This window comes from Gossypium arboreum, chromosome 4 (assembly GCF_025698485.1).
Source record: "Gossypium arboreum isolate Shixiya-1 chromosome 4, ASM2569848v2, whole genome shotgun sequence".
NCBI classification, from domain to species: Eukaryota; Viridiplantae; Streptophyta; class Magnoliopsida; order Malvales; family Malvaceae; genus Gossypium; species Gossypium arboreum.
Window position 1 is genome coordinate 24,232,326 of NC_069073.1, and position 24,680 is coordinate 24,257,005.

At 33.1% G+C, this 24,680-nt stretch overlaps 2 protein-coding genes and 1 pseudogene across 2 annotated transcripts; 1 reads left to right on the top strand and 2 right to left on the bottom strand.

Moving 5' to 3' along the window:
* Nucleotides 1–832: 832 nt before the first annotated feature.
* Nucleotides 833–2,830, top strand: LOC108459965 (cytochrome P450 94B3-like). The gene has a single exon (XM_017759360.2). It carries the CDS (start codon nucleotides 913–915, stop codon nucleotides 2,437–2,439), a length of 1,527 nt encoding a protein of 508 aa, XP_017614849.1. The 5' UTR covers nucleotides 833–912; the 3' UTR covers nucleotides 2,440–2,830.
* Nucleotides 2,831–3,068: 238 nt separating this feature from the next.
* LOC108458380 (SWI/SNF complex component SNF12 homolog) lies at nucleotides 3,069–5,972 on the bottom strand (annotated as a pseudogene).
* An 11,458-nt stretch (nucleotides 5,973–17,430) lies between these two features.
* Nucleotides 17,431–19,437, bottom strand: LOC108459691 (F-box/kelch-repeat protein At3g27150-like). Its single transcript, XM_017759092.2, has 2 exons — nucleotides 18,997–19,437; nucleotides 17,431–18,768 (listed from the first exon to the last, which is right to left on the bottom strand). The coding sequence occupies exon 2, from the start codon at nucleotides 18,733–18,735 to the stop codon at nucleotides 17,581–17,583; it is 1,155 nt and encodes a 384-aa protein (XP_017614581.1). The 5' UTR covers nucleotides 18,736–18,768; nucleotides 18,997–19,437; the 3' UTR covers nucleotides 17,431–17,580.
* Nucleotides 19,438–24,680: the final 5,243 nt, after the last annotated feature.

A 24,680-nucleotide genomic window follows, 5' to 3' on the forward strand; every position in this document is an offset into this window, starting at 1 on the left:
AAGGTGTTTTTGTTTTTTCCAGCTTTCAAACATTAATACAATGAATTACACGTTTCCAAATTCATTTGAATCCAGGACTGGTGTTAATGGAAGATTTGAGCATGAGTCCTTTGTCACTCATCCACCATATTTATATAATTGATACCAGCAAAATAAAGCAGCTGAAAGAGGGTTTATAAAAAGCATCAAATAATAAAACATGCATGGTAGTCACAATTTGACTACCATGGGAAACTCGAGTAAAATATTTGGAAGAGGATGAATAAGTTTTATGCTAAAAGCCAATTGAATCCTGACAAAGTTTTGCATTAATCTTTATATAAAGAATGACTTTTGATAGTTCTATACTTTGGACAAAGATTAACTGCCCTATTCTTTAATCACTTTGTGAAAGAATCTTCTTGAAAAAGAAGAGAAATAGAGTAAACAATGAAATAATTACAAGCTTGTAGAAAAACCTGGCAAAGAAAACACACTCATCTATATCTTATTTCAAAACCTTTAAATTTACCATATCCAACACATTGAAGATTAACAAAGTAAGTTTTGAAAATAAAGCCAACATTAAAAGTTGATTCAAATTTCATTGATTTATTGTTGGTGAACCTCAGGTAGAGCACAATATCATAATAAATCTCTACCTTTTTTAAAATATTTTATAGAAATATTATTTTTCTCTCTTAATCCACCTTGGTAGTGGGTCAACTATACCTATTCATTATTTTGATAAAAGTACTAATGACTATAGCAAGAAAAAAACATAATGTTTTAAAAATAATGAAACGAGTAGCTGAATATATATATATATATATATATATATATTCTCGTACAACCATCTAGGAAGCTAGTTTTGCAAGCCCCCCTTGATGTTGAAGTTGCAGAAGCATCAAATTCTGCCATTTTTATGCTAATATGGGAATTTTCATGTCTTTCTTTAAGCTTGTGCCCTTGGAGTTTGTGTTGATATCAGTGTTTTTCTCTTTGTTGCATGCAATCTTATGTAAAGTCTGCAGAGTTTCAGAATTAGCAGGACATGGCCCCCCAACTTATCGTATAATCGGCTGCATGATTTCTTTCTACAAAAACCGCACTCGTTTGATAGATTGGTATACAGAGCTCATCGCGGAGTCGGACACCAATACAATTGTGATTAACCGGCTTGGTGCTCGAAGGACTGTTGTGACCGCAAACTCGGAGAACGTTGAGTACATGCTGAAAACCAATTTCAATAACTTCCCTAAAGGCAAGCCTTTCACTGAAATTCTGGGTGACTTTCTTGGCTATGGGATATTCAATGTGGATGGGGAGCTTTGGCGCATTCAACGCAAGTTAGCAAGCCAAGCTTTCAGCACCAATTCTTTGAGAGAATTCGTGATGAGCACATTGGAAGAAGAGGTAGAGAATCGATTTTTACCTTCGTTAGAATCATTGGCTGCGGCATCAGCAGTGGTAGACTTACAGGACTTGCTGAGACGACTTTCGTTCAATATGATCTGCAAGGTCTCATTAGGGGTGGATCACTGTGTTTTAGACCCTTCTCAGCTTGTTTCGCCTCCCAACAAAGCTTTCGACATGGCATCGGAGATATGCGCCAAACGTGGAGCCGCTCCTTTGTTATTGGTTTGGAAGGTCAAGAAATGGCTCGGAGTTGGATCGGAGAAAAAGCTCAGGGATGCTGTTGAAGATGTTCATGCATATGTTGAGGAAATCATTCGTAACAGGAAGAAAAAGATGGATGAAAGCCAAGAGAATTGCGGTGAAGATCTCCTATCGAGGTTGATATTGGCTGGTTGCGATGAGGAAGTGATAAGAGATATGATCATAAACTTCATCATGGCAGGAAGGGATACAACTTCAGCAGCAATGACATGGCTCTTCTGGTTGCTTTCATGCCATCCAGTTATAGAGCAAGAACTGCTGAAAGAGATACAGAAAAATGATAAAATATTGTCGGATTATGAATCATTGGAGGGATTGAAATTGTTGAAAGCTTCTCTTTGTGAGTCCATGAGGCTCTACCCGCCGGTAGCTTGGGACTCAAAGCATGCCATGGTGGATGATATGTTACCCGATGGTACTTTAGTCCAGGCGGGGGATAGGGTAACCTATTTTCCCTATGGAATGGGGAGGATGGAAGCGTTGTGGGGAAAGGACTGCATCGAGTTCAGACCGAGCCGGTGGTTTATTGAACCAAGTCACCAGGGAGGATCACTAAAGAAGGTAAGTCCATACAAGTTTCCAGTTTTTCAGGCAGGACCAAGAATTTGTCTTGGAAGAGATATGGCCTTCATTCAGATGAAATATGTGGTGGCTTCCATACTGAGACAGTTTGAAATCAAACCAATCAGATCAGAAAAGCCTATTTTTGTGCCACTCTTGACGGCTCACATGGCCGGTGGACTAAAGGTTTTGATCAAGAAACGAGATCATTCAATATAAGACTTTAAAAAATACATTTTTTAGTGAGAGTCAATGTTTCTGAAATTTTAAAAAAAAAAAAAACAGATTTGTAAGAGCAATGTAAGATGGCAATATGCCATCATGTCTCATCTGTATTATAGTTAGGAGGAAAAATATTAGCTAAAACAATCACATACTTGTACAAATCTTTATCAGATCGTTCATAATTATTGGCATCAATCTAGATCGTTGATTCAAAATCATGTAGTTGTCCTTCAAGCAACAAATTTGTGATTGTAAGAGCATGAGCTTAGTTAATCACCTCTAATACAAGGTCAGAAATGCACATGCATGCATGTTTGGAAGGATTATGTCACATGTATTGATTTTTTAAAGTGGGAACAGTATTAAATATTCAAAATAATATTAATTTCCTACAGCATGTATAATGAAAGCATCCTGTTTTAAAATTCAAAGCAACCTATGATATTCAAAGATAGACTATTCTCTTCAGTATCCTGTTTCAATATTCAAAGCAATCTTTACGATTATAATAGAAGCTTTAGCTCAAATGGCATACGTGTTAGATAGAGACCCAGAACTTGACACTTAACTAGAATGAGGAATTTTGTTTTTGTTCTTTCTCATCTTGCTCGGGGACAAAGAAATAAACAAGAAAAACAAAGATTAATAACACAAAATAGACATCAAAGAAGTTTCTTTCTTTTGATAGAGGTTAAAGAAAGATGAATGTAACTGGTACAAGATGCTTTTCTTTCTTTTTGGTCGGGTCCCCATGGACACCTCCAGTACAACATGCTGATTAGTGCTTACAACTGTGGCTGTTTTCCACCACTTGAAAGAAAGAACAATTTCTTATTTTCTTATTTTCAGTCCTTCTAAAAACATAGAAAAGTTTCTAAATTTTTCCAATCTTCATCGAGTACCAATTATCGGTCTTTCTAATGATAGATAAGCTTCTACATTGTTCCATTCTTCATACATGCCAATTCTTACAGAGAAACCGATGGTCTGGCCTCTTAATGCATCCTACACGAAAACAAGATGGCTTCAAGTGATCATGCTAAAAAGAGTTCACCGTGTGGACATGGGTGCAATTTACTGCAGATTTGCATGTCATTACCTGAAGTATTACTGGCTGGATATCCTTTTCTTCATCCTTATAATTTCTATGCCTTGTCTCAGACCCTTCCTAAGAGGCCCATAGATGCATCCTTCACCAAGTTTTCCATATCTGATCCAGTGTAGCCTGCAAAGGAAAGATACTGGAAAAGATAAATTTTGAAGAATAGCTAAGATAAAACAAGAATAAGACAGAAGCTATCCTTCTGTTGACTTACAAGTGGCATCAATGACCTCTTCTGAAGGCTTCAAAAGTCCATTCTCCAGTATACTACCTACTATCACGGCTCTTGCTTCTTCATCACCATTTAAACTCGGAAAAAAATTCTGTGTCACAATTGGCTAGAATTAGATAAGCTGAGTCCTGGCAAGTCTTCTCCTTGATGCTTCACCAAGTTACAAAACAACTACACTCATAACACGACATTTCCATGATAGATATAAACCAAGAAATCTGCTAGGAGACAATGCAATAAACAAGCTACTTTGTGTTGCTAATAATGGATTGAACAAAATAATAAACCACCTTGCTAATTTCCATTTTTTGTTATCAGAGTATGGTTATTATGCCTATAAAGGCTGCTTCCTGTTATACATTCTACTTCAATTAAGGGAAAGGTCTACACTCTACAGTAGGTAAATGATTCAAATCAATGAAGTAAGTGAGGCCTATCAATGCTTTCAGAATGATAATTCATGTGCTTCCTGGTGCATCACTTCTAGCAGCTGGCCTGCAGTTTAGATAACAGCATCCTTGACCCTGTTAAAAATTTATACTGACCAAAATAGAACTTGATTATGTTTTCACCCTTTTCATAAACATTAGGTTTTCTATAAGAAATTTATTTAGGGAAGCCAAGTGTGTATAATCCAAGCATGCATTATACACATGAAAGAGTGGACTCCAACTACCGCAGGAAAGTTAATGTCAAATATTGGAAAGGTGGTCACATATCAATCAAAAAATCTTTAAGAAGATTCAATCTCAAAGCTTAAACAAGATCCGGGTCTGCTGATTCACATGTGGTTTCTAGTAAAAGCATAAAAAAGCTTGAGAAATGGTATTACTTAGAATTCAGATATCAGAGGGAAGATTCAATAAATAGTTTTGACAAGGCACGCATATTAAATAGCAATAATGTTGAAGGGCCAATCAAAGACGGGTTTCTACCAAATCAATCACAATTCAATATGCTATTAGCAGCAATAACTGCACATCCAAAGTGACAGGCTCGGGTTTCGAACTTGAGGAAAATGATTCAAAACTCAACAAGAATTGTAATAAAACAGAAAAAAAGAGCTTACCATGGTTGGTTGAAGAATTCTGATTTGCAGTTTTTCAGCACTTTGACTAGCTTCTCGAGCTACCAATTTTAGATCCATGCTCTGAGGCTCGATTAAAGCATTAACAAATTCCACTGGTGATTGATTGAAGCCTAGAAAGAACACACACCTTTTATGGTGCTAATGGATTTTCCTTACACTAGCACATATTGCTTCATGACAAGCATCAATCTCTTTGCACTTCTCTACATTTGCCAACAGAGAAGACAAATCATGGCATCAACTAACACATCATAGCATGCAGTTCCTGCAGGACTATTCTAGGAAAGATTGATTTTGTGTTCAAATGTATCTGTGGTGGAGACAAATGTTGTGATATATTCTGCGAAACCACGGTAAAATTTAACCTTTTTTCCCCAAAAACTTTCTGGAGTTGTTCATCACCATTAAAGAAAGATGGATCATTTGGGTTCTGAAGTTTTCTAGCCTTCACATAATGCCAAATTGCAGCAAAAGTTCTGGGGCACGTATCAACTTCAAGACCAAGGACTTCAAATTAAAGCTGAAGAAAGCCTGAACTTCTGCTGTACATAATTTGTTTCCGACCGTATATATACAGTGAACTCCTTATCTGCTTTTCTCTTCAGTTCAAAACCTTCATGAGGTGCAGGTGGTCGTACATGCTCCCATTTAATGATATAATTATTCAAATATAGTCCCTGATCCAAGGAATTTGTTACTCTCTTGAAGAAAGATAAGAACTTAGGGTACAAGGGGTTTGATTTTAGAACAAACCCGGGCTGATCTGGATCTACCCCATCTTCCAAGAACCTCTCAATTATCTTAAGGGTCTATGTAGGGACCTCTGAATTAGGCTTCTTTGGAACTATCCTAATGTGACTAGCATATGTGTTGAAAACATATATTCGAAGAGTTTTTCAAACAGAAGGTGGGTTAGTAAGTGCTTCCTGAATATCAACTTCTTTTACGAGCTAACTCAAAATCAACTCGTTCCTAGAACTCCAGTGCTTCCTGAATATCAACTTCTTTTACGAGCTAACTCAAAATCAACCCGTTCCTAGAACTCCAGAAGTTGGGTATACAAGGCAGATTTTGGAAGAATGGCTGCCACTCTTTCCCGTCATTATTTCTCACAAAGCTTCTGCTTCTTTCTATGTGCAGAGGTGTAAATTCCATTGTTCTCAAAGGGGGCATTGTGTTTGGCTTAGGCACATCAGGAGGACACACGGGGGTTTTGAAGGATCCTCTTCGCACTTGCACGGCCAGGGTAGACATGGAGAGCGAAGACGAGCCTAAACTCCCAATACCAGAATTCAAAGCTTGGTTAAGGGACAACCCTTGAGCTTGTAAGCGTGCTTGGAGTTGGGGATGAGCTACCCTCACTTGGGCAAGGGCCTGATACTGAGCTTGAAAACCAACCGTGAGAATGCACAGTTTCCAGACAGAGAAAATATCAAACAGCCACCAAAATCTATAACATTCAGAACAAAGTAAACCCACCCAAGCTATCTCAGCAAACACATAACAACCCAAAAAAGCAAAATTTCCGGTAAAAAATCAAACCTTTATAGGTTGAACCCTAAAGGATAACTAAACCTCAAAGACGCTAAATAAGAACTTAACCCCACAAAAGCAAAAGCTTCTAAATATGCAACAATGACGAAGTGAAGGGAATAGAGATAGAAAATGCAAGAAACGTAGAATTTGAATTACAATGTAAGATTCATGGAAAGAATAAATTTATTATTTAAAAAAATGTCTTACGAAAGAGTGAATTTGCCAGCAATTAAAGAGCAGCTGTTAGCAACAACCTACGGAGCTTTTGTCTACTCTTATGAGTCGGTTAATGACCGATTCGGGTCACCCCACACAATCCCATTTACTGGCTTTTTTTATAAAAGTAACCTTAAAAATAAATTAATTATTAAAATAATTATTCTTTTTAATTATGTACAAAAATAATTTATTTTCTACAATAAAATGTAGTAGAGCCATATGATATGGCGCCACTACTTTATTACGTTAGTTAGGGGTGTTAAAAATTTATTTTTTAGTAGAATCATGTTGAATGACGCCACCAATATAAAATACTAAAAAATTTAGAAAAACGGGAGACTTATTAGATAGAGCCATTCTAAATGACGCCACCACTTTTCTGATTTGTCAAGTTCTTATTTTTTTTACTTTTTTTTACTTTTTTTACTTTTTTAACTTTTTATTTATTTCTTATATTTTGTCTCTTTCTTAAATTTTTTCTTTTTTAAGTTTTATATTATTTACTTAATTTATTTTACTTATTTAATTTATATTATTAATTTTAAAAATTTGTAATATATATTTAAAATGTTTTATAATATTTTTTTAAATTTTTAATTATTATTTTTAAAAAAATTTAACTTTATATATATATTTGTGAAATTAATTATTTATAAATTTTAAAATGTAATTTTCAAATTAATTTTTAAAATTTTAAAAAATAATTATTTTTCTTTTTTTTAGTTTTTGAAGTCTAATTTTTTCTTATTTTATTTTTATCTATTTTATTTATTTTTATTATACATTTCAAATTAAATTTTAGATTAATTTTTCATAGATTTTGTCTTTTTCTTTAATTTTTTTTAAGTTTTACATTATTTTCTTATTGTATTTTGTTTATTAATTTTATAATATTTGAAATGTATGTTTAATATATTATTAATTTTACATAGAATTTTTAAATTAAGATTTTATAATTTTTCTGTTATTTTATTTTAGTTTATTTAATTTTTTATTTGTTATTATTAATTTTTAAAAGTTTGTAATGTATATTTGAAATGTTCTATAATATATATTTGTTAAAATTTTAAATATCAGTTTTAGATTTTTTTAAATTTTAAATGTATATTTCTCAAATTAATTTTTGAAAATTATAAATATTATTTTTTAAATATTAACCATATTTTAATAATATAAAATATTAAAATAATTTAAAGATATGATCTTTCAAATTTATTATTTGTTTTTATTTTTAATAACATAAAACATTTAAACATTTAAATTTTTAAATAAAATTTGTATAAAAATTTAAAAATGTTAAATATTTTTAAAATAAATAAAAATTATAAATTTCAAAATTCTATGTAAAATTTAAAAATATTTAAAATCATTTAAAATATTAAAAATATTTTAAATCATTTTAAATGTTTTATAATATTAAAATATATTTAATATTTAAAAATAATTTGAAAATATATTTTAATATTTATAAAATATATATATTATAAAACATTTTAAAAAATACATTTCAAATTTTTTGAAATAAATAAAATAAATAAGGACTTAAAAAAGAAAAAAGAAAGTCAAAACTTTATAAATAAAAAAAAAGGCTGAAACAAATAAGTTGGCTGTCAAACTTGAAAACTGGTGGCGCCAAATTATTTGGCTCCACCAGAAAATGGCAAAATTGCTACGGGGCCCCCTATACTCTAAAAAATCACAGTATTTTGGTGGAGCCATTCTTTATGGCTCCACCTCTTGGTTCTCTTTTATATAGAGAGTGGTGTAGTTGTTGTGTCAAGTGGAAAAGTTCAAAAAATTTGTTAAAAATTAATAATGAGGTGTTTTTGGTATATGTTGTTTTTTATGGTGAAATTGTAGAAGGTGATATTGGCTGTGTATTTCAAGGCCGGCAAAGAGTAGGTTTGCGATTCAAAAAAAATGTGAAGCTAGTAGAAATAAAAAGGTAGATCAGTGCGAAAATAGCTATCCGTTGTGGAAGGGCGATATCCAAATTATTTTACAAGTTTCCAATCTCTACAGATCCGTTCAAATTTTGTGCGATGCAACTGTTAGATAATGATGACATGGGCACTATGATGGAAATATGGTGGTCCACTGGGAGTGTGAACCCCCAACCAGTTGAATTATTTGCTGAGTTAGCAGACTTAGAGCCTGTTGAGAATGTTAGCCCAATAAATCAACATCGCAAATTTGATTTTGATCTTAATGTTGGATGGACAGGCCAATTAGAATGCGGTGGAATGTCGCAGATACCCAAAATTCCTAATTATGGTGGGAGTTCGTACAACAACCCAACCCTCGGTCCCCGTCTACAAATACATCCAGAGGTGATAATAAGCACTGAGACAAATGTCAGAGAAATAACCAATAATGGTGAAGATTCTAATCAAAACGTTGAAGATTTTAGTGACCCCGATGTTGATGAGGTTCCGGACGATATCGATGATGAAGGCCCGGAGGAGGTTGAAGATGTTCACGGCCCTTCATTCTGTAACCCGAGTCATGGTATTATTTTACGAAATGAACTTGGGGGCAACATGTTGAACGTAGATCCAGATGCAGCGGATGCATCCGAGTTCCTTGAGTACGCTGATATAGTACCTGCTCATAGGTTGGCATCAAATTCACAGTTCGACGAGTTGTTCGTTGGGCAATAGTTCGAGAACAAGGCAGATTGTGTATTTGCCATCAAACAATACAGCATGAAGTTGTCGATTGATTACAAGGTTTCCAAATCTACACCGACATTATACGTTGGGGAATGTTGGAGAGCCGACGTTGGGTGTGGTTGGCGAGTTCATGCTGCATTTATACAGTGGACTCAACAGTGGCAAATACGAAAATTAGAAGGGCGTCATACATGTACTGTCGCACGCATGTCTCAAGACCACCGAAAATTGGATGCCAAAAGTATTTGCAACTGCATCATGCCACTGGTGAAAGATAGCCGAATCATTCCTGTGTCGACATTGATTGCAGACATGCAAACTCGATTTCAGTACAGAGTGTCATACAGGAAAGCGTGGTGGGCGAAACAAATGGCCATGCAACAATTGTACGGCGATTGGGATGAGTCATACAATGAACTTCAGAGTTGGATTTCAGCAAAGGTAGAGTATGTCCCAGGAACTGTCGTGGACTTGCAAATGTTACCTTATAGAGGCCCTAATGGAGAATTGGAACTGGGAAAAAGAGTGTTTCGTCGACTATTCTGGACTTTCGGTCCATGTGTTAGGGCCTTCTCCCACTACAAACCGGTAGTGCAAGTTGATCGAACATGGCTTTATGGAAAATACACGCAGATACTTCTGATTGCAGTTGCACAAGACGGTCATGGAAATGTACTACCAATCGCTTTTGCCATCGTAGAGTCGGAGAACTCTGAATCATGGGCATATTTCATTTGAAACTTACGGAGACATGTTGTCAGGCAAGACAACATTTGCATTATATCTGACAGATCAAAGGGTCTTGTTACTGCAATTCGGCAATCGAAGGTTCTGTGGAGGTCTGTCTATTGTATTCGTCACATCGCTGTGAACTTCCACAATGAGTATAAGAACAAAGACTGGCGCAAACGAATTGTCAACATGGGTAAAAATATCGTATTTAAATTTGTATTTGTAATTATTTCTAGTCCATTTCCTAATTTTAACGTATTTTATCGGAATATATACATAGGGTACGAGCTGGAACCACACCGATTTAGACATAAGTTGGCGAGGTTAGAGACTGATATGGCGGGCTGCAAACCTTCTCTTACACAGTGGTTGAGTAGCATGGAGCCGTGACAATGGGCTCAATGTTTTGACGAGGGGTACCGTTATGGCCATATGACAACTAACCTTGTTGAGGCCGTTAACTCCGTCTTAAGGCGTACGCGTCACTTGCCAATTTCAGCTGTTTTTTCAGCTATATTTTACAGGTTAGCAATCTTAATGCCAAAAATGGGGTTGAAACAAGCAAAACAGTTAGAGGCAGGACACTTGTACATCGAAAAAATCAGAGATGCCATGAAAGATAACACTCAAAGGGCTAGGTTGATGAATGTAGAACTATATTCTCAAAATTTGGAAACTTTTCGAGTGACAGAGTATATCAGTCGTCGGTCAGGGATCCCGCCACGGTCCTATGGAGTTGATCTCCGAAACAAGCGGTGTGAGTGCGGGATGTTCCAAGCACTACGGTACTCGTATGCGCATGTGGTTGCAGCTTGTGCTACCTATAGTTTGAATGTCGAACAATATATCGATGATGTATACAAACTTGAACGTACATTGCGTATTTAGGGTAACGACTTCCCTGTATTAAGGGATATATCGACATGGGAAGTGCAATCGCCTGCATTCGAGATGTTGCCTGATCGGTCACTACGTAGGAGAGTCAAAGGTAGACCGACAATAACAAAGATTCGAAACGACATGGATGTAAGAGAACAAGTCGATCCAAAGCGTTGCACCATATGTAGAACAGTTGGCCATAATAGGAGCAAATGTCCCCATGGAAACGTCTACACTGGCCAATCTTCACGGTCTGAAAGAAATTAAATGTTGTAACTGAGGTATGTCTATATTATGATCTTTTAGAAATAAAGTTTGTATTATTTAGTGTTAAAATTATATTTAAAATTAATAGTTGCAACTTTTAATACTTTAAAAGATTTTATAATAAATTAAATAAAAAAACACTAATATATAAGTTGTGAAACCTTAAACCAATACAACAAACATCACATAATACTTGAAATTTACATAACTTAAAATTGGAAAGAACTAAGAGTGGTATCATCATTCGGGGTATAACGGTTTACAGGCCTTCGTTGACGGGGTGGACGTTGAGGTGTATTGTACACATCTGAAGGATTGACAACTGGGTCGATCGTGGCCTAAGGCAGGGTGGAGTACATGTTATTACCAAACATATCAACTGATGTCGGTGGTTACTCTAGGTCAAATGGACTCGAACCGCCTATATCCGAGTGATATGAACTCAAACCACCCATGTCCGGGTGATATGAACTCGCACCACCTATGTCCAGGTTATATGAACTGCTCTGGGACTTATCACAAAAAGTGTCAACCCATTGCTCTGATGTGTTTAAAACTTGGTCCTCCGAGTCGGGCTTCGCCATATGTTGATCCTCTACCTCCACCATAGGTTGATTTCCACGTCTGTAGCCATGACCTGGTACTATCATAAGTTGTCCACCATATAAATAAACTCGCCATCGATTCATATACCACTGTATATATTCAGTCGAGGGACTGAAGTCAAACATTCAGGAGTGCATCTCAGGCCGCCTGTCGTACCGAGTATTCCATAGTGCTACATAACATTAATATTCCACGCTCTAATCTAATGTATGTCTCCCCTGCATGGTTTTACCGTGGACATCAGCCAACTGTTGTGTCTCGACCGGCACAAATTATTTACGCCCAAATTGTCACATAACTCGATCACCGTTGTACCACTCAACGGTTGAGAAGTTGAGCACCGGCGTGTTAATGCTCCACATACGAGCTTCAGCGTGAACCCTCTGAGGAATAAGGGTTGCAATGTTTACTGCAGAATACGGCATCCACAAGAACTGCACAATATAACATAATGAGTCAATTCACATCACATATTGTAAGTGGATAAGTTAAATAAACGTTACTTAAACTATATTAATATATATTACTTTCTCTCCGGCATACGCCTCTATCATTTGACGGTAAATAATTAATGTCTGGCTCGCACCAATTCCCGGATACGTTGCCAATTTGAAATCGAAACAAACATGTTGGCAGTTAAACTTTGAAAAATATTATCCACACTTATGAGTCGTTAAATGTTAAGTATAATTTTGTTTTTACCTATTTATAAGTGGCCACGAATATAATTGGTGCCTAACAGCCGCTAGAAACAGCATCCTGTATAGAGCTTAAGACTGTAGTAGACCCAGACAACCAACCATATTACTAGCCCTATGTGTTGTTGCACGACAGAGCTCATAGTATAATGCAGCCAACACTGCAGATCCCCAACTGTAACTACCGGCACAAGAAAAATCTCCAATAGAGGCAAGTACTTTAAGTTGACTCTATTAGACGTGTTGTTCGGCAGAAGTACCTCCCCAATCAGCTGCATAATATAGGCTCGAGCAAAGATACATCACCTCCTCGCCAATGGCGAGTTTCGATAATCGCTTAAAATTTGCTCTCAACCATGCTAATGTCAAGCTTAGAAATTGCTCCCCATCACGGGGACCGTCCAAGCGATCTGTGGCATACTACGAAGGTTCTAACACTTTGCTTCGACCCGTGACCACAGCACCGTCAACTCGTAACCCAAGTTGCATAGCGACGTCTTCTAATGTGATAGTGCACTCCCGGCACGGCATCATAAAGGTGTGGGTCTCCGTACACCACCGCTCAACCAAGGCGGATAGTAAGTTTGGCCTCAAGTCAAACCTATGGATCAATGCGACGTCCCTAAAATCGGCCAAACGTAAGTATGACATGATCCGCTTGTCCGGCTCATACTTGGGAAAATGACACCGCAACCTCAAAACCCGATAACCATCCTGTATGGTAAATTTTTTATAAAAATATGATAAATCAATTATCTATATAATTTAAACATAAAAAATATATATTCAAGAGTAAAATTGAAAGGTTGAGAAAACAAAAATATCACACTTATATTATACCAACGTAACCATTCTAAGTATTTTTTTATTTAAGTTAAATTAAATAAGTAATAATATATTAATAATAGAATGAAAATTTGTCATAAAATATTAATAATAACACGTAGAAATCAAATGTGATTATTATATCCTAACCATAGTTAAACATTAAATTAATTAAAATAAATATATTAATAATAAAAGAATGGGAGAAATTACAGGAATATGAACTGGGGACTAGTAAAATTACAAGAAAAGAGATATTCATTGAGCAGCAACTCAAACTCCACCAGTGTGAAAAATAAGTCCAAACCAGAAAGCAACCCTAGAGAAGATGATTGGTTCAAACAAGTTCAATTTGACACCAATGGCTACAATACGTATATATTTCTAATTTTAAAATTTTATGATATCTTATTCAAATTTTAAAGTGAGTAATAGCTAAAAATTGTTTTTCAAGGAATACTAATATTTTTTATATGATAAAATTTAAAAACATAAAGTATTTTTAAACAAATACTTATGTTTTCTAGTTATTTATAAATTAACTAGTAAATAATCAAATATATTCACTTTTATTATTATTGTTTTATTATATATATATATTAAAATTAAAAGAATTTTTTCATAAATCGAGCTCGTCAAGTAATAGTTTTATGTATTAATCCCTACACACCGCCTAATAAATTAAGTATGAAATTAGTAAAAATAGAGTAAAGTTTTAAGTAAGTCAATTTTAAGGGTAGTTATTTAAAGAAAATGAAAATATCGTAATTTATTTTTATAATATATCTATTCTATTATAATTTGTGTGATTAAATTAGATGTTTGGAGGTGAGTGCTACTAACTTTTTTTAAAGTATACAAATACAATTACAAATAATGTATATCTAAATCAATTATAACAAAAATAAAGTATTACAAAGTATAATCAAATTAATAATCTAAAATGTTCAATGAAGCTAAATAACAACTAATTAGAGATAAGTATTTTAAAACAGTCAAAACATGTTCAACAGAGTAGCGATTAGCAAAAAAAATTAGGAAACTAAACCGAATTTTTTTAATTTATAATAAATTTTACTGTTTCGTCGATCATTGATGAAGTGTGATCCGTATTTGCTCCAGAAGACATCTTCAAATCAGTATAATATAAAAAATAAGCATACAATACAATTATTTATTATATTACATTAACTATAAAATATAAAAACAAAAAATAAAATTTTTACAAACGTACCTTTTTTTTCCCTCACTCAACTTCTTCGTCTATACAAGGGGACCAAGCCCCACCCATATATATAACAATTTTTTTAAAAACAAAATAATAAAAAATATTTAATATATATTTTTAAATTTATATTTATATTTAAATTTATTAATAGTCACATCATTGACATGATGTGACAAGTTATAATAAATATATATATTTTAATTTAAACTTTAAAATTTAAATACATATATCTAATGTTAAAAAATTAAAAAATATTTAAAATTGTAAAAATATATTACAAAACATTTTAAATATACATTACAAAATTTTAAAATTAATAATAAAATAAATAAACAAAATAAAATAAGAAAAAACATAAAATTTCAAAAAGTAAAAAAAAGGAAAAGACAAAATTTTAAAAATATTTAAAATATTATGATTTCTTATATTATTAAAAATTATAATTTTTAAATTTATTTAAAATTGTATTTAAAATTTAAAAAATAATCTCAAAATACATATCTAAAATTTACAAATATATATATATATTAATAAAATATTTCAAATTTTTAAAGTTAATAATAATATTAAACATAAAAGAAAAAACAAAACAATAAAAGTGTCAAAAATAAAAAAATATTTAATATTTATAAAATAATATTTAATATATATTTTTAAAATTTATATTTATATTTAAATTTATTAATAGTCACATCACTGACATGATGTGACTAGTTATAGTAAATATATATATATATATATATATATATATTTTTTTTTAATTTAAACTTTAAAATTTAAATATAGAATTTAAAAATAATATTTAAAATTATATGTAAAATTAATAAAATATTAAACATACATTTCAAATATTATAAAACTAATAATTTGAAAACTAATTTGAAAAATACATTTTAAAATTTATAAAAATTAATTTCACAAATATATATATAAAGTTAAAAATATTTTTAAAATAATAATTAAAATTTTAAAATATTATAAAACATTTTAAATATATATTAAATTTTTTAAAATTAATAATATAAATTAAATAAGCAAAATAAATTAAGAAAATAATATAAAACTTAAAAAGAAAAAATCTAAGAAAGAGACAAAATATAAGAAAAAAGTAAAAAGTAAAAAAGTAAAAAAGTAAAAAAAAATATAAGAACCTGACAAATCAGAAAAGTGGTGACGCCATTTAGAATGGCTCCACTCAAAAATAGAAATTTTTTTCAAGTCTCCCGTTTTTCTAGATTTTTTAATATTTCCCTAGTATTTTATACTAGTGGCACCATTCAACACTACTTCCACCAAAAATAATTTTTAATACCCCTAATGATTTGGCAAAGTGGTGGTATTATATCATATGGCTCCACCACTTTTTATTGTAGAAAATAGCTTATTTTTGTACATAATTAAAAGGGTAGGTTATTTTGATAATTAATTTATTTTTAGGGTTATTTTTATAAAAAGCTCCCATTTACTAGAGTGATTATATTTTTAATGATATATATTCAATAAATAATTTCTTTTAAAAAGCTTACAGTAAATTTTTAATTTCACTTTTACTAAATTGAAAAAGAAAATACTATTCAAGTATTCATTATCTCGCACAGAAGGATTTCATTTAATTTATCTTTTGGACGCAAAAGTTGAATTATATTTTTATTTAATAAATTTAAATTACTTTTATATGTTAAATTAAAGAGTAAATTGATTTTGCTAAAATTTTATCTTTATATGTTAAAATAACAAGATAATAACAAATATTTCTCACTAACATGATCATATTTTAAAAAATTAAATTCCTAAAAATAAATATTTTATCCATCTTCATTTGTACATTATTTTTCAAATAATTATAAAGGGCTCATTTTTTTGAAAAAAATTAAATCCTCCGAACTTTTGCTCCCAATTGAGTTATTAAACAGATAAATTTGGTCAAATAAACACTTTGATTGACGTTGACAGTTAGTTTTTAATAACAACACTAACGTGGCCGTTAACAGATGTCACATATACATTGTTTGTTAATGTGGTAGTGCCACATCATGCTAAATGTTGATGTAGTAGTGCCACATATCATCGATTATCTAGATTCATTCTAGAATTATTAAAAAAATTCAGTAAATTTTATATAATGTCTAAAAATAATTTATTAAAATTATAAAACTTTATAAAATATTTTTATAAAATTTATAAAATCTTTTATAATTTTAAAATTTAGAGGACAAATGGATGTCTAGATTTATTGTGTACTTATTTTAAATATATTTTATTTTTTGCCATCGAGGATAACATTGCACTACCATATCAGTGATTGAAAATGATGTGATAGTGTTATGTCATCAAACAGTATTGATATGGCGTTTATTAACGACTATGTCCACGCTGCTATTAATCACTATTGAATAATGTAAATCAAAGGGTTTATTTAATCAATTTTGTTAGTTTAGAGATTCAATTAGGTGTAAAAGTTTGAAAAACTTTATTAATTTTTTAAAATTTGATGCCATTAAACCTTATAAAATAGCTATAAAAATATTTAAAAATATAAAAAATTATTAAAATTGTCTATAATGAACCTGAACAAATTCATTCAAATTGATTTTAGATTAATTCATTAAATAATTATAGACAATTTATGAGGATGCCATGGCACACCTAAAAAAATTCCCACAACTCAACAACTTAGTATAAGTATTTTGATATGAAGCTAATATGTGTGATGAATCAAGAAACAATTTTTATGAGTATCGGTACAACCGTGTCAACCTGTCATCTACCTATATCAACAAGTAGAATAAATGGCCATATGGTATTTTCTTATCTTTATAATTTAATATAATTGATAATTTAAATGTTGATGAAAGGATTTTTTTGATGGGGGAGAAAAAGTAAAACAAAAATGGAGAAATATTCAAGATTATTTCCAATGGATTAATGTTGGAGGAAATTTTCGTGTTTAGGGACGGATTTACTAATGTCTTTTCCGAAAATTTCTGTCGAAAAGACTGGGGTGCCATATGTGGAAAAGCTTATTAAACAGTAACGTGCGAGTACAAATTCAAGCCACCATGACTGAACAGTTGAGAAGAAAGAAGTTAAGGCGGTCTTCGCAGCCCTCAACGCGCCGCCATTTCAAGTCATCCGACTCCGGCCGCGGGCTGCAAGTGTAGATAGTCATGCCACTGTCATTGCCGCCACTTGAAACGGAAGACGAGAATCCGATCACCAGCAGCTCATTGCCAAGAGACTTGAATGCCACACCCCATCCTTCATGAAGATCAGCTCTAACTGGTACTTTTCCCAAATTCTTCCATGTCTTGCTGCTCTTCATGTACACCCTCACCTCATTGCATGATGTTTCAAGACAGTAAAGCTCATTGTTCACTACGGCAACAAGCGGTGGCGATTGCAGCGACATCGCAGCAGCGGCTGCAGCTGGTTGGTTATCAGTACTATCATCTTTCAACATATCTGGGATCCATTCCCATGTGTTATTGTCCTTATCATAAGCCTCCCCACAAGTGAGCTGATTGTTGTGCTCATCTCTCCCACCAATCACATAAAACTTGCTGTCCATGAAACAACCTGAGCAAAGCTTCCTCTTCTGATGCATCCTAGGCAGCAACTCCCACGATTTCGTCTCCGGGTTATATTGCTCGGCCGAATTCGAGACTCTAGTATCCATCCCAATCCCACCAGCCACAAAAGCAAAGGTGCCACAGGTTGCAGATGCAAACAAGCACCTAGGATCAATCATGGAAGGACCCTTGAACCATTTACCTGTTTCGAGTTCAAATCTCCACACGACAGAACCAAATGTTTCCCTGCCGGATACAATTAAATGGCTCCCAGCACAAACTGATTCCTTATCTCCATTTATAAAGCATATATCCAATGATGGTAACTCTGGGAGCTTCCTGCAAGACTTGAACAGCCTATCACATGCCCACCAACAGTTTTGGCCACTAGGTGACATGAATATGGATGATTCTTTGAACCCAATTTCCTTCCTGATTTTGTTCAACTCGCCACTCTTTAGAAGATCCGAGAAATGCTTGTTTAGCAAGTAAAGTTTCCAATGCTCCGACCTCGGAAATCGAGCCAAGATCAAGCTCTCTAGCTCATCACTGAGCTCAGGAACATATGAATAATCTACATCCTGAGATCTTAAATCTGAGGGGTCACTGCAGCTCTCCTCAGCCATGTTGTTCATCAGAAAACAGGTAGAGGATTACATGAAAACACCCTACAAAAGCATAGCATGTTGGACATAAAGCTTACAATTATTTCAGATCAAGCTGATATACTCATCTGACATATTCAGATTATATTAGCATCCTTTCATGAACTAATATATACATATATATAACAGAAAACAACCAAAAGGGTGTCTGGAAATTATGAAAACAAAACAAAGTACAACAGAAACAATACATTAGACGTAGAGAAATATAGAGAATGAAGAGAAGCTTACTTATCAGAGAGGGTAAGTCAATAAAATGAAAAACAAAGAAGTCTACAGTTTGTAGAGAGTAAATAGTAACAAAAGCTATAACATTTGAAGCAAAGAAAGAGATAGAAGAGATATATAGAGAAAGAGAACAGGGTATCAGAGTAATGAATTTACAATTGCAAGAAACCCCCCCATTTCCGGGAGATTTTTGGCATTTAATTTAGAATGGCTCATATGTTGGATTTACAGTAATGATGCATTTGGTTTTATTATTTATTGTTTCAATCGTCAAAGAGATGTTTTTAATTCAGAAAACAAATATTTGATGCTGCCCATGATTAACATCTCCTTTTCCTTGGTTGGCTCATTTCTAGAGATACTGAAAAAATGTAGTCTTTTGATATCAAAGAGTAACAAAAATTGAGAATGGCCAATACTCAATTCAAGTAATAGAACAATATCACTGTTAATATTGGGCCATCACATTTACATATTTTATATTCAGATTGTACCATATTAAGCTAAGGTTAGAGATTAATGAGAACCAATGGAAGAGAGTTGCCACACCCACAGCCTAGAAATGGCATTCCATTGGATGGACATCTCTTTTAGAGGGTTCGTTTTTTCACATTTTTTAATGTGGTAGCTGTCCACTGATTAGTGTTGGTGGATTTGCCACTGATTTAATAAATCCAAGAGTCATTGTCATAGTTGAATAGGTATAGCATTTGAGTAAGATAGATGTCTGCATTTAGGACAAAGGCCAAATCAGCTTTCGCCCATAGATAAGGAAAAAAAGCATGTTAATAAACCTTGAAATGTTAACACAAGAAATTAAAGCCCCCACTAGTTCAATCACAGTCGCCAACACCACAAGGTTCATGGAGGTGAAAGGAGTAACAATTATTGATTAAATTAACAAAAGGGAGTTACCTAAACCCACCACTTTTTAAGGATGCTTTCATAGATCTTCTCCACCATTAGTGGACAATTGGAAATTGGAATAATGCCACCGCACTCTTTCTCATTCTTTTCACGATCAACACTAATCCTTTCGTATTATATTACAGAAGAAGACATGTTACGGACAAGAACAAGGCTGCTAAAACCCGACAAAGCAACAACGACAACAGCCAAAAAAGGAGCTCGAAATGCAGCTAAAGATATGGTGGTGGATGGACCAGCCTTTTATTGGCTTATTTCATTTCATGCGCGGTAGAAAACTAGCTTTCTATTGTACGGCACTTGTAACTTAATACATAAGCTGAGGTGGTTTCCAAGATTAAAGAAAAAAAAGAGTCGTGGGTCAAGCTTTCCTTCTCTTTTACTTTTGGGATTTTAATTTCCTTTTATTTGTCAAATTTCTGCATTGGTTTTAAACAAGTGTCATGTCGAATATCAATGATGTTCTCATTATATTAGTTTTAATAACCAATATAATAATAATAATGGAGAACCTTTGGATTAACCATATGCACACCAATGGACTCTCTCCTTAATTGCTAGCTTAAGCTTTTGGTTTTCTCTTTCCATAATATTAATTTTGATAAATCGATATATATGATTAAATATAAGATTATTAAAATAATTATTAAAATAATAACTAAAAGATACATTAAATAAATTTAAATAATACGTACTTTTTTATATTTGTGCATCATGTTTTCTCATATGTTGAAACAGTTGAATACTTAATTATCTTATCTTTGTCAATGTTGCTAAAAATAAATCTTTTTATATTATATCTATCATTTAAATTTAAATGGTAATTTGTAATATTAGTTCTCAATCTTGGATCGGCTAAAAAGTTTTTGAGGCTAAACTCAAATTGGCTCTTTTTATATTTTTTTTTTCTTTTTGAATTGGTTTTGAATCACACTTTGGTTATTCACTTTTATTTTCTTTTTCTTCTTCCTCTACTTCACTAATAAATTTTCTTTTAAAATATTTTCTCATTTCTATTAAACATTTAGAACAAAAAAAATCTAAGCCTTAAATACAAAAGCTTTCATGAAGCCAACATACAACTAGTAATTTTCTTTCACAAAAATAAAAATCACTTTTAAGTGTTTTTTGGTATCATTTCAAACTCAAGATTCACAATAATCACACTAGCAACAACAATTTCTAAATAAGATTGTTGCATTTCTAATCAATATTAAAGAAATTTAAGATTATATAAATACAATCAATCCTAATTTCTTAAAGGATTTATATTAATTAACCTCTAAACACAATTACCCAATCAAAATATGAGTAATCTTGCATAAAGATCCTAAACTATCACAAGAAAAGTCATAATCCTAAATTTTTTGAAATTAATCAATAAAACTTGAAAAGAAAATTAAAGCTATTACCAAATTGGAGAGACCCACTTGGAAGTATTAAAATATTTATCACCTTTTTTGAAGGAATTCTAGAAAGTGTGTGAAAGAATAAGAGAATTTAAAAAAAGAAAAAGAAAAAAGATGAGTGCTAAAAAGGAGAATGAGGATTATATTATAGAACCAAACGAAGAATACAAGCATTAAGAGAGAAAGAAAGATAAATAAATGAAAGGATGATTCAACTTTCACTTAGTATACAATAAGCTTGTACATGCCCTCTATTTATAGGACTTCAAGTACTATAAGTTCCAAAGCATTAAGGACCAATATTAAGGTACCTTATAAATGATTTAAGGGTTATAAGATAATAAATTTAGGGGTTATGGATATTCATTCTTTAGGGGTTACAATAGGATAAATTTGAAGAGGTTATGTACATCCATTTATCAATGGATTTACAACACTCCTATTGGATGTCAATCAATGAAAATGTCTCGTAAAAAAAAACTTTATTAGGAAAAACCCTATGGGATAAAAACCTAATGAAAGAAAAGAGTATATAATCTATTATTACAAGTTGCTTCGTCAAAAACCTTTACTAGGAAAGCCTAATGGGACAAAACTTGGTTAAATGAAAAGAGTGCAACGTATTTTTTACTCCCCCTAATGGCAAATCACATTACATCTTTGAGTCGATGCATTCCAATCTTGTGTAGAGTCTTTTAAACTTTGAAGTTGACAATACCTTGGTAAAAAGATCTAAATCACTAGAACAAATTTTTTTAACTTTTATATCACCTTTCTTCTCAAGATCATGAGTGAAGAATAATTTTGGTGAAATATGTTTCATTCTATCACCTTTGATGTAACCATCCTTCAAATGAGCTATACATGTTTGTAAGCTAGATAATTCAACTCGAAATCACCAATAATAGGGTGAATTGACTTCTTAAAAATTTGTGGTTGCTAAGAAAATGATAGAGATAATAAACACTTCAATTTATAGTGGTTCAACCCTAATTGTCTACTCCACTACCTTAGCTTTCCACAACTAAGGATTTTCTCAAATTTACAAATTTGATAACCTTTGGGAACAATATTTAACCTTACAATATCCCTTAAGATTTCTACCCAAAATCTTAATATTGCTACTCCCTTAAGGTTTCTATCCAAACCTTAAGCCTCAACCCTCTCAAAGAGTAAATACAAATAGCAAACTGATGTGAGAATATTTATTTTATTATTATTTTAATGTTTACAATATGTTAGTATTATTGTAACACCCCTAACCTGTATCCATTGTCGGAATAGGGTTACGAGGCATTACTGATCAATTACAGCATACATCTTACATTTCTAATATGAAAATCCATTAACACATAAACATCCATCAAACGTAATCACATTGTCCCTTATAAGTCTCTACGAGACCTTAAATCATGCTTGGAAGAGGTTTCAGGACTAAACCAGTAACATTTGAAAACTTTAGGAAACTTAGAAAATTTTCATGCATACAAGTTTCACACGCCCGTGTGAACAGTCTGTGTGTCTCACACAGCCACCAGACACGCCTGTGTCTCAGGCCGTGTGAAAACAGGGCACCTATACTGACTTGTACCTCACGGCCATAGACACACCCGTGTGCCTTGGTCGTGGAAATTCTGGAGGGGTTACTGACTTGGGTCACACAGCCGGCCATACGCACATGTGCCAGCCCATGTGTCACACACGGCCAGTAGACACGTTCGTGTGTCTAGGCCATGTCAAACCTATAGGGTATACTAACTTAATTTGAAGGACTACCCTAGAGGACACACGGCCGTGTAACATGACCGCACGGTTGAGACACACATCCGTGTGGACAAAAATAGGGTAATTGCAAAGCCAACTTGCCACCCTTTTCTCATGCACACCTAGCAATTAAAATGGTACCATTTCAATACATTTCATACACATATTATATCAATTCAACTTGGTACTCAATTAACTAATTAATACCATGCATAATCCATTCATATATCAATTACAAAATAAGACATCATTTGCACATTTTCATTCCATCAATTCCTTGCCAAAACATACCATGATTCATCAACCATAATTTCCCAAATATACTTAACCTATGTTCAACCAAAATCATCACCTATATCAATTTTAAACCACATATAAGCACATACCAAAATCAAATATTTATCCAACCATCTTGGCATTCATTTACAAGGCCAAAATCAAGCATAACACAATTACACATATTCATCATTTATCCTTAACCATTTAAAAATCCAACTCCATAACTGTAACACCCCATACTCGTGACCGTCGCCGGTGTCGGACACGAGGGGTTAACGGGCCAAATCCTCTCAAGGTACCAACCAATTTGGCATTTCCAGACAGGCTGGAAAACTGCGTCACTGTCTCCTTAAAAATCATATCTCGAGTTCCAAAACTTGGAAACTGATTCCGTAAATTTTCCCTGAATTTAGACTCATATATCCATCCATGGATTTATTTCTAGAATTTTTGGTCAGGCCAATTGGTACAGTTTATTAGTTAAAGTCACCCATGTTACAGGGGTCGACTACACTGACCTTTGCGCGTTACAACTTGAATATCATCTCGTACAGAGCTCTAATGCTCATGCCGTTTGTTTCTAATGAAACTAGACTCAAAGGGGAATCTATTCATATAAGGCATGACTTCTAATTGTTTCTGGATAATTTATGGTAAATTTTCAAAGTCACGACAGGGGACCCAGAAACCGTTCTGGCCCTGTCTCACGAGAACTTTAATATTTCTCAGTATACTGCTCATATGGTCGTTTCGTTTCGTCCATATAAAAATAGATTCATCAAGGTTCAATTTCATAATTTACTCACTATTTAATTCTACTTATACTATTTTTAGTGATTTTTCAATCTCATCTCACTGCTGCTGTCTGCAACAGTTACTGCAGTAGACTATGCCAATTTCATGAATCTTTCCTTGGCCTTAATCATCCATCATGCATGACACAAATTATGGCCACCTTATCAAAATTTAAAGTTTCTAAGACTCGTGGCTATAGGTTCTAGCATCCCACTCGACGACCGCATAGGCCATTTTCATATGGCTTAAAGTTTACAACCCACAGTTCAACAAAATATAATAGCCTATACATGCCAAATGTTCTTCAACAACGAAGACAATACCAAAAGATTTCAGCGGTGTGATGACTTCAACGACGGTTCCGATCACGCAAACAATACGAGTCCGAGAGACCTAAAATGGGTGACAAGAAAACACCGAGTGAGTTTATAACTCAGTAAGTCATAAGCATTCATCAATCCACTGATAAAGTTACTACAACATGAACAATAAACGAGGCTAGGTACTCATCCA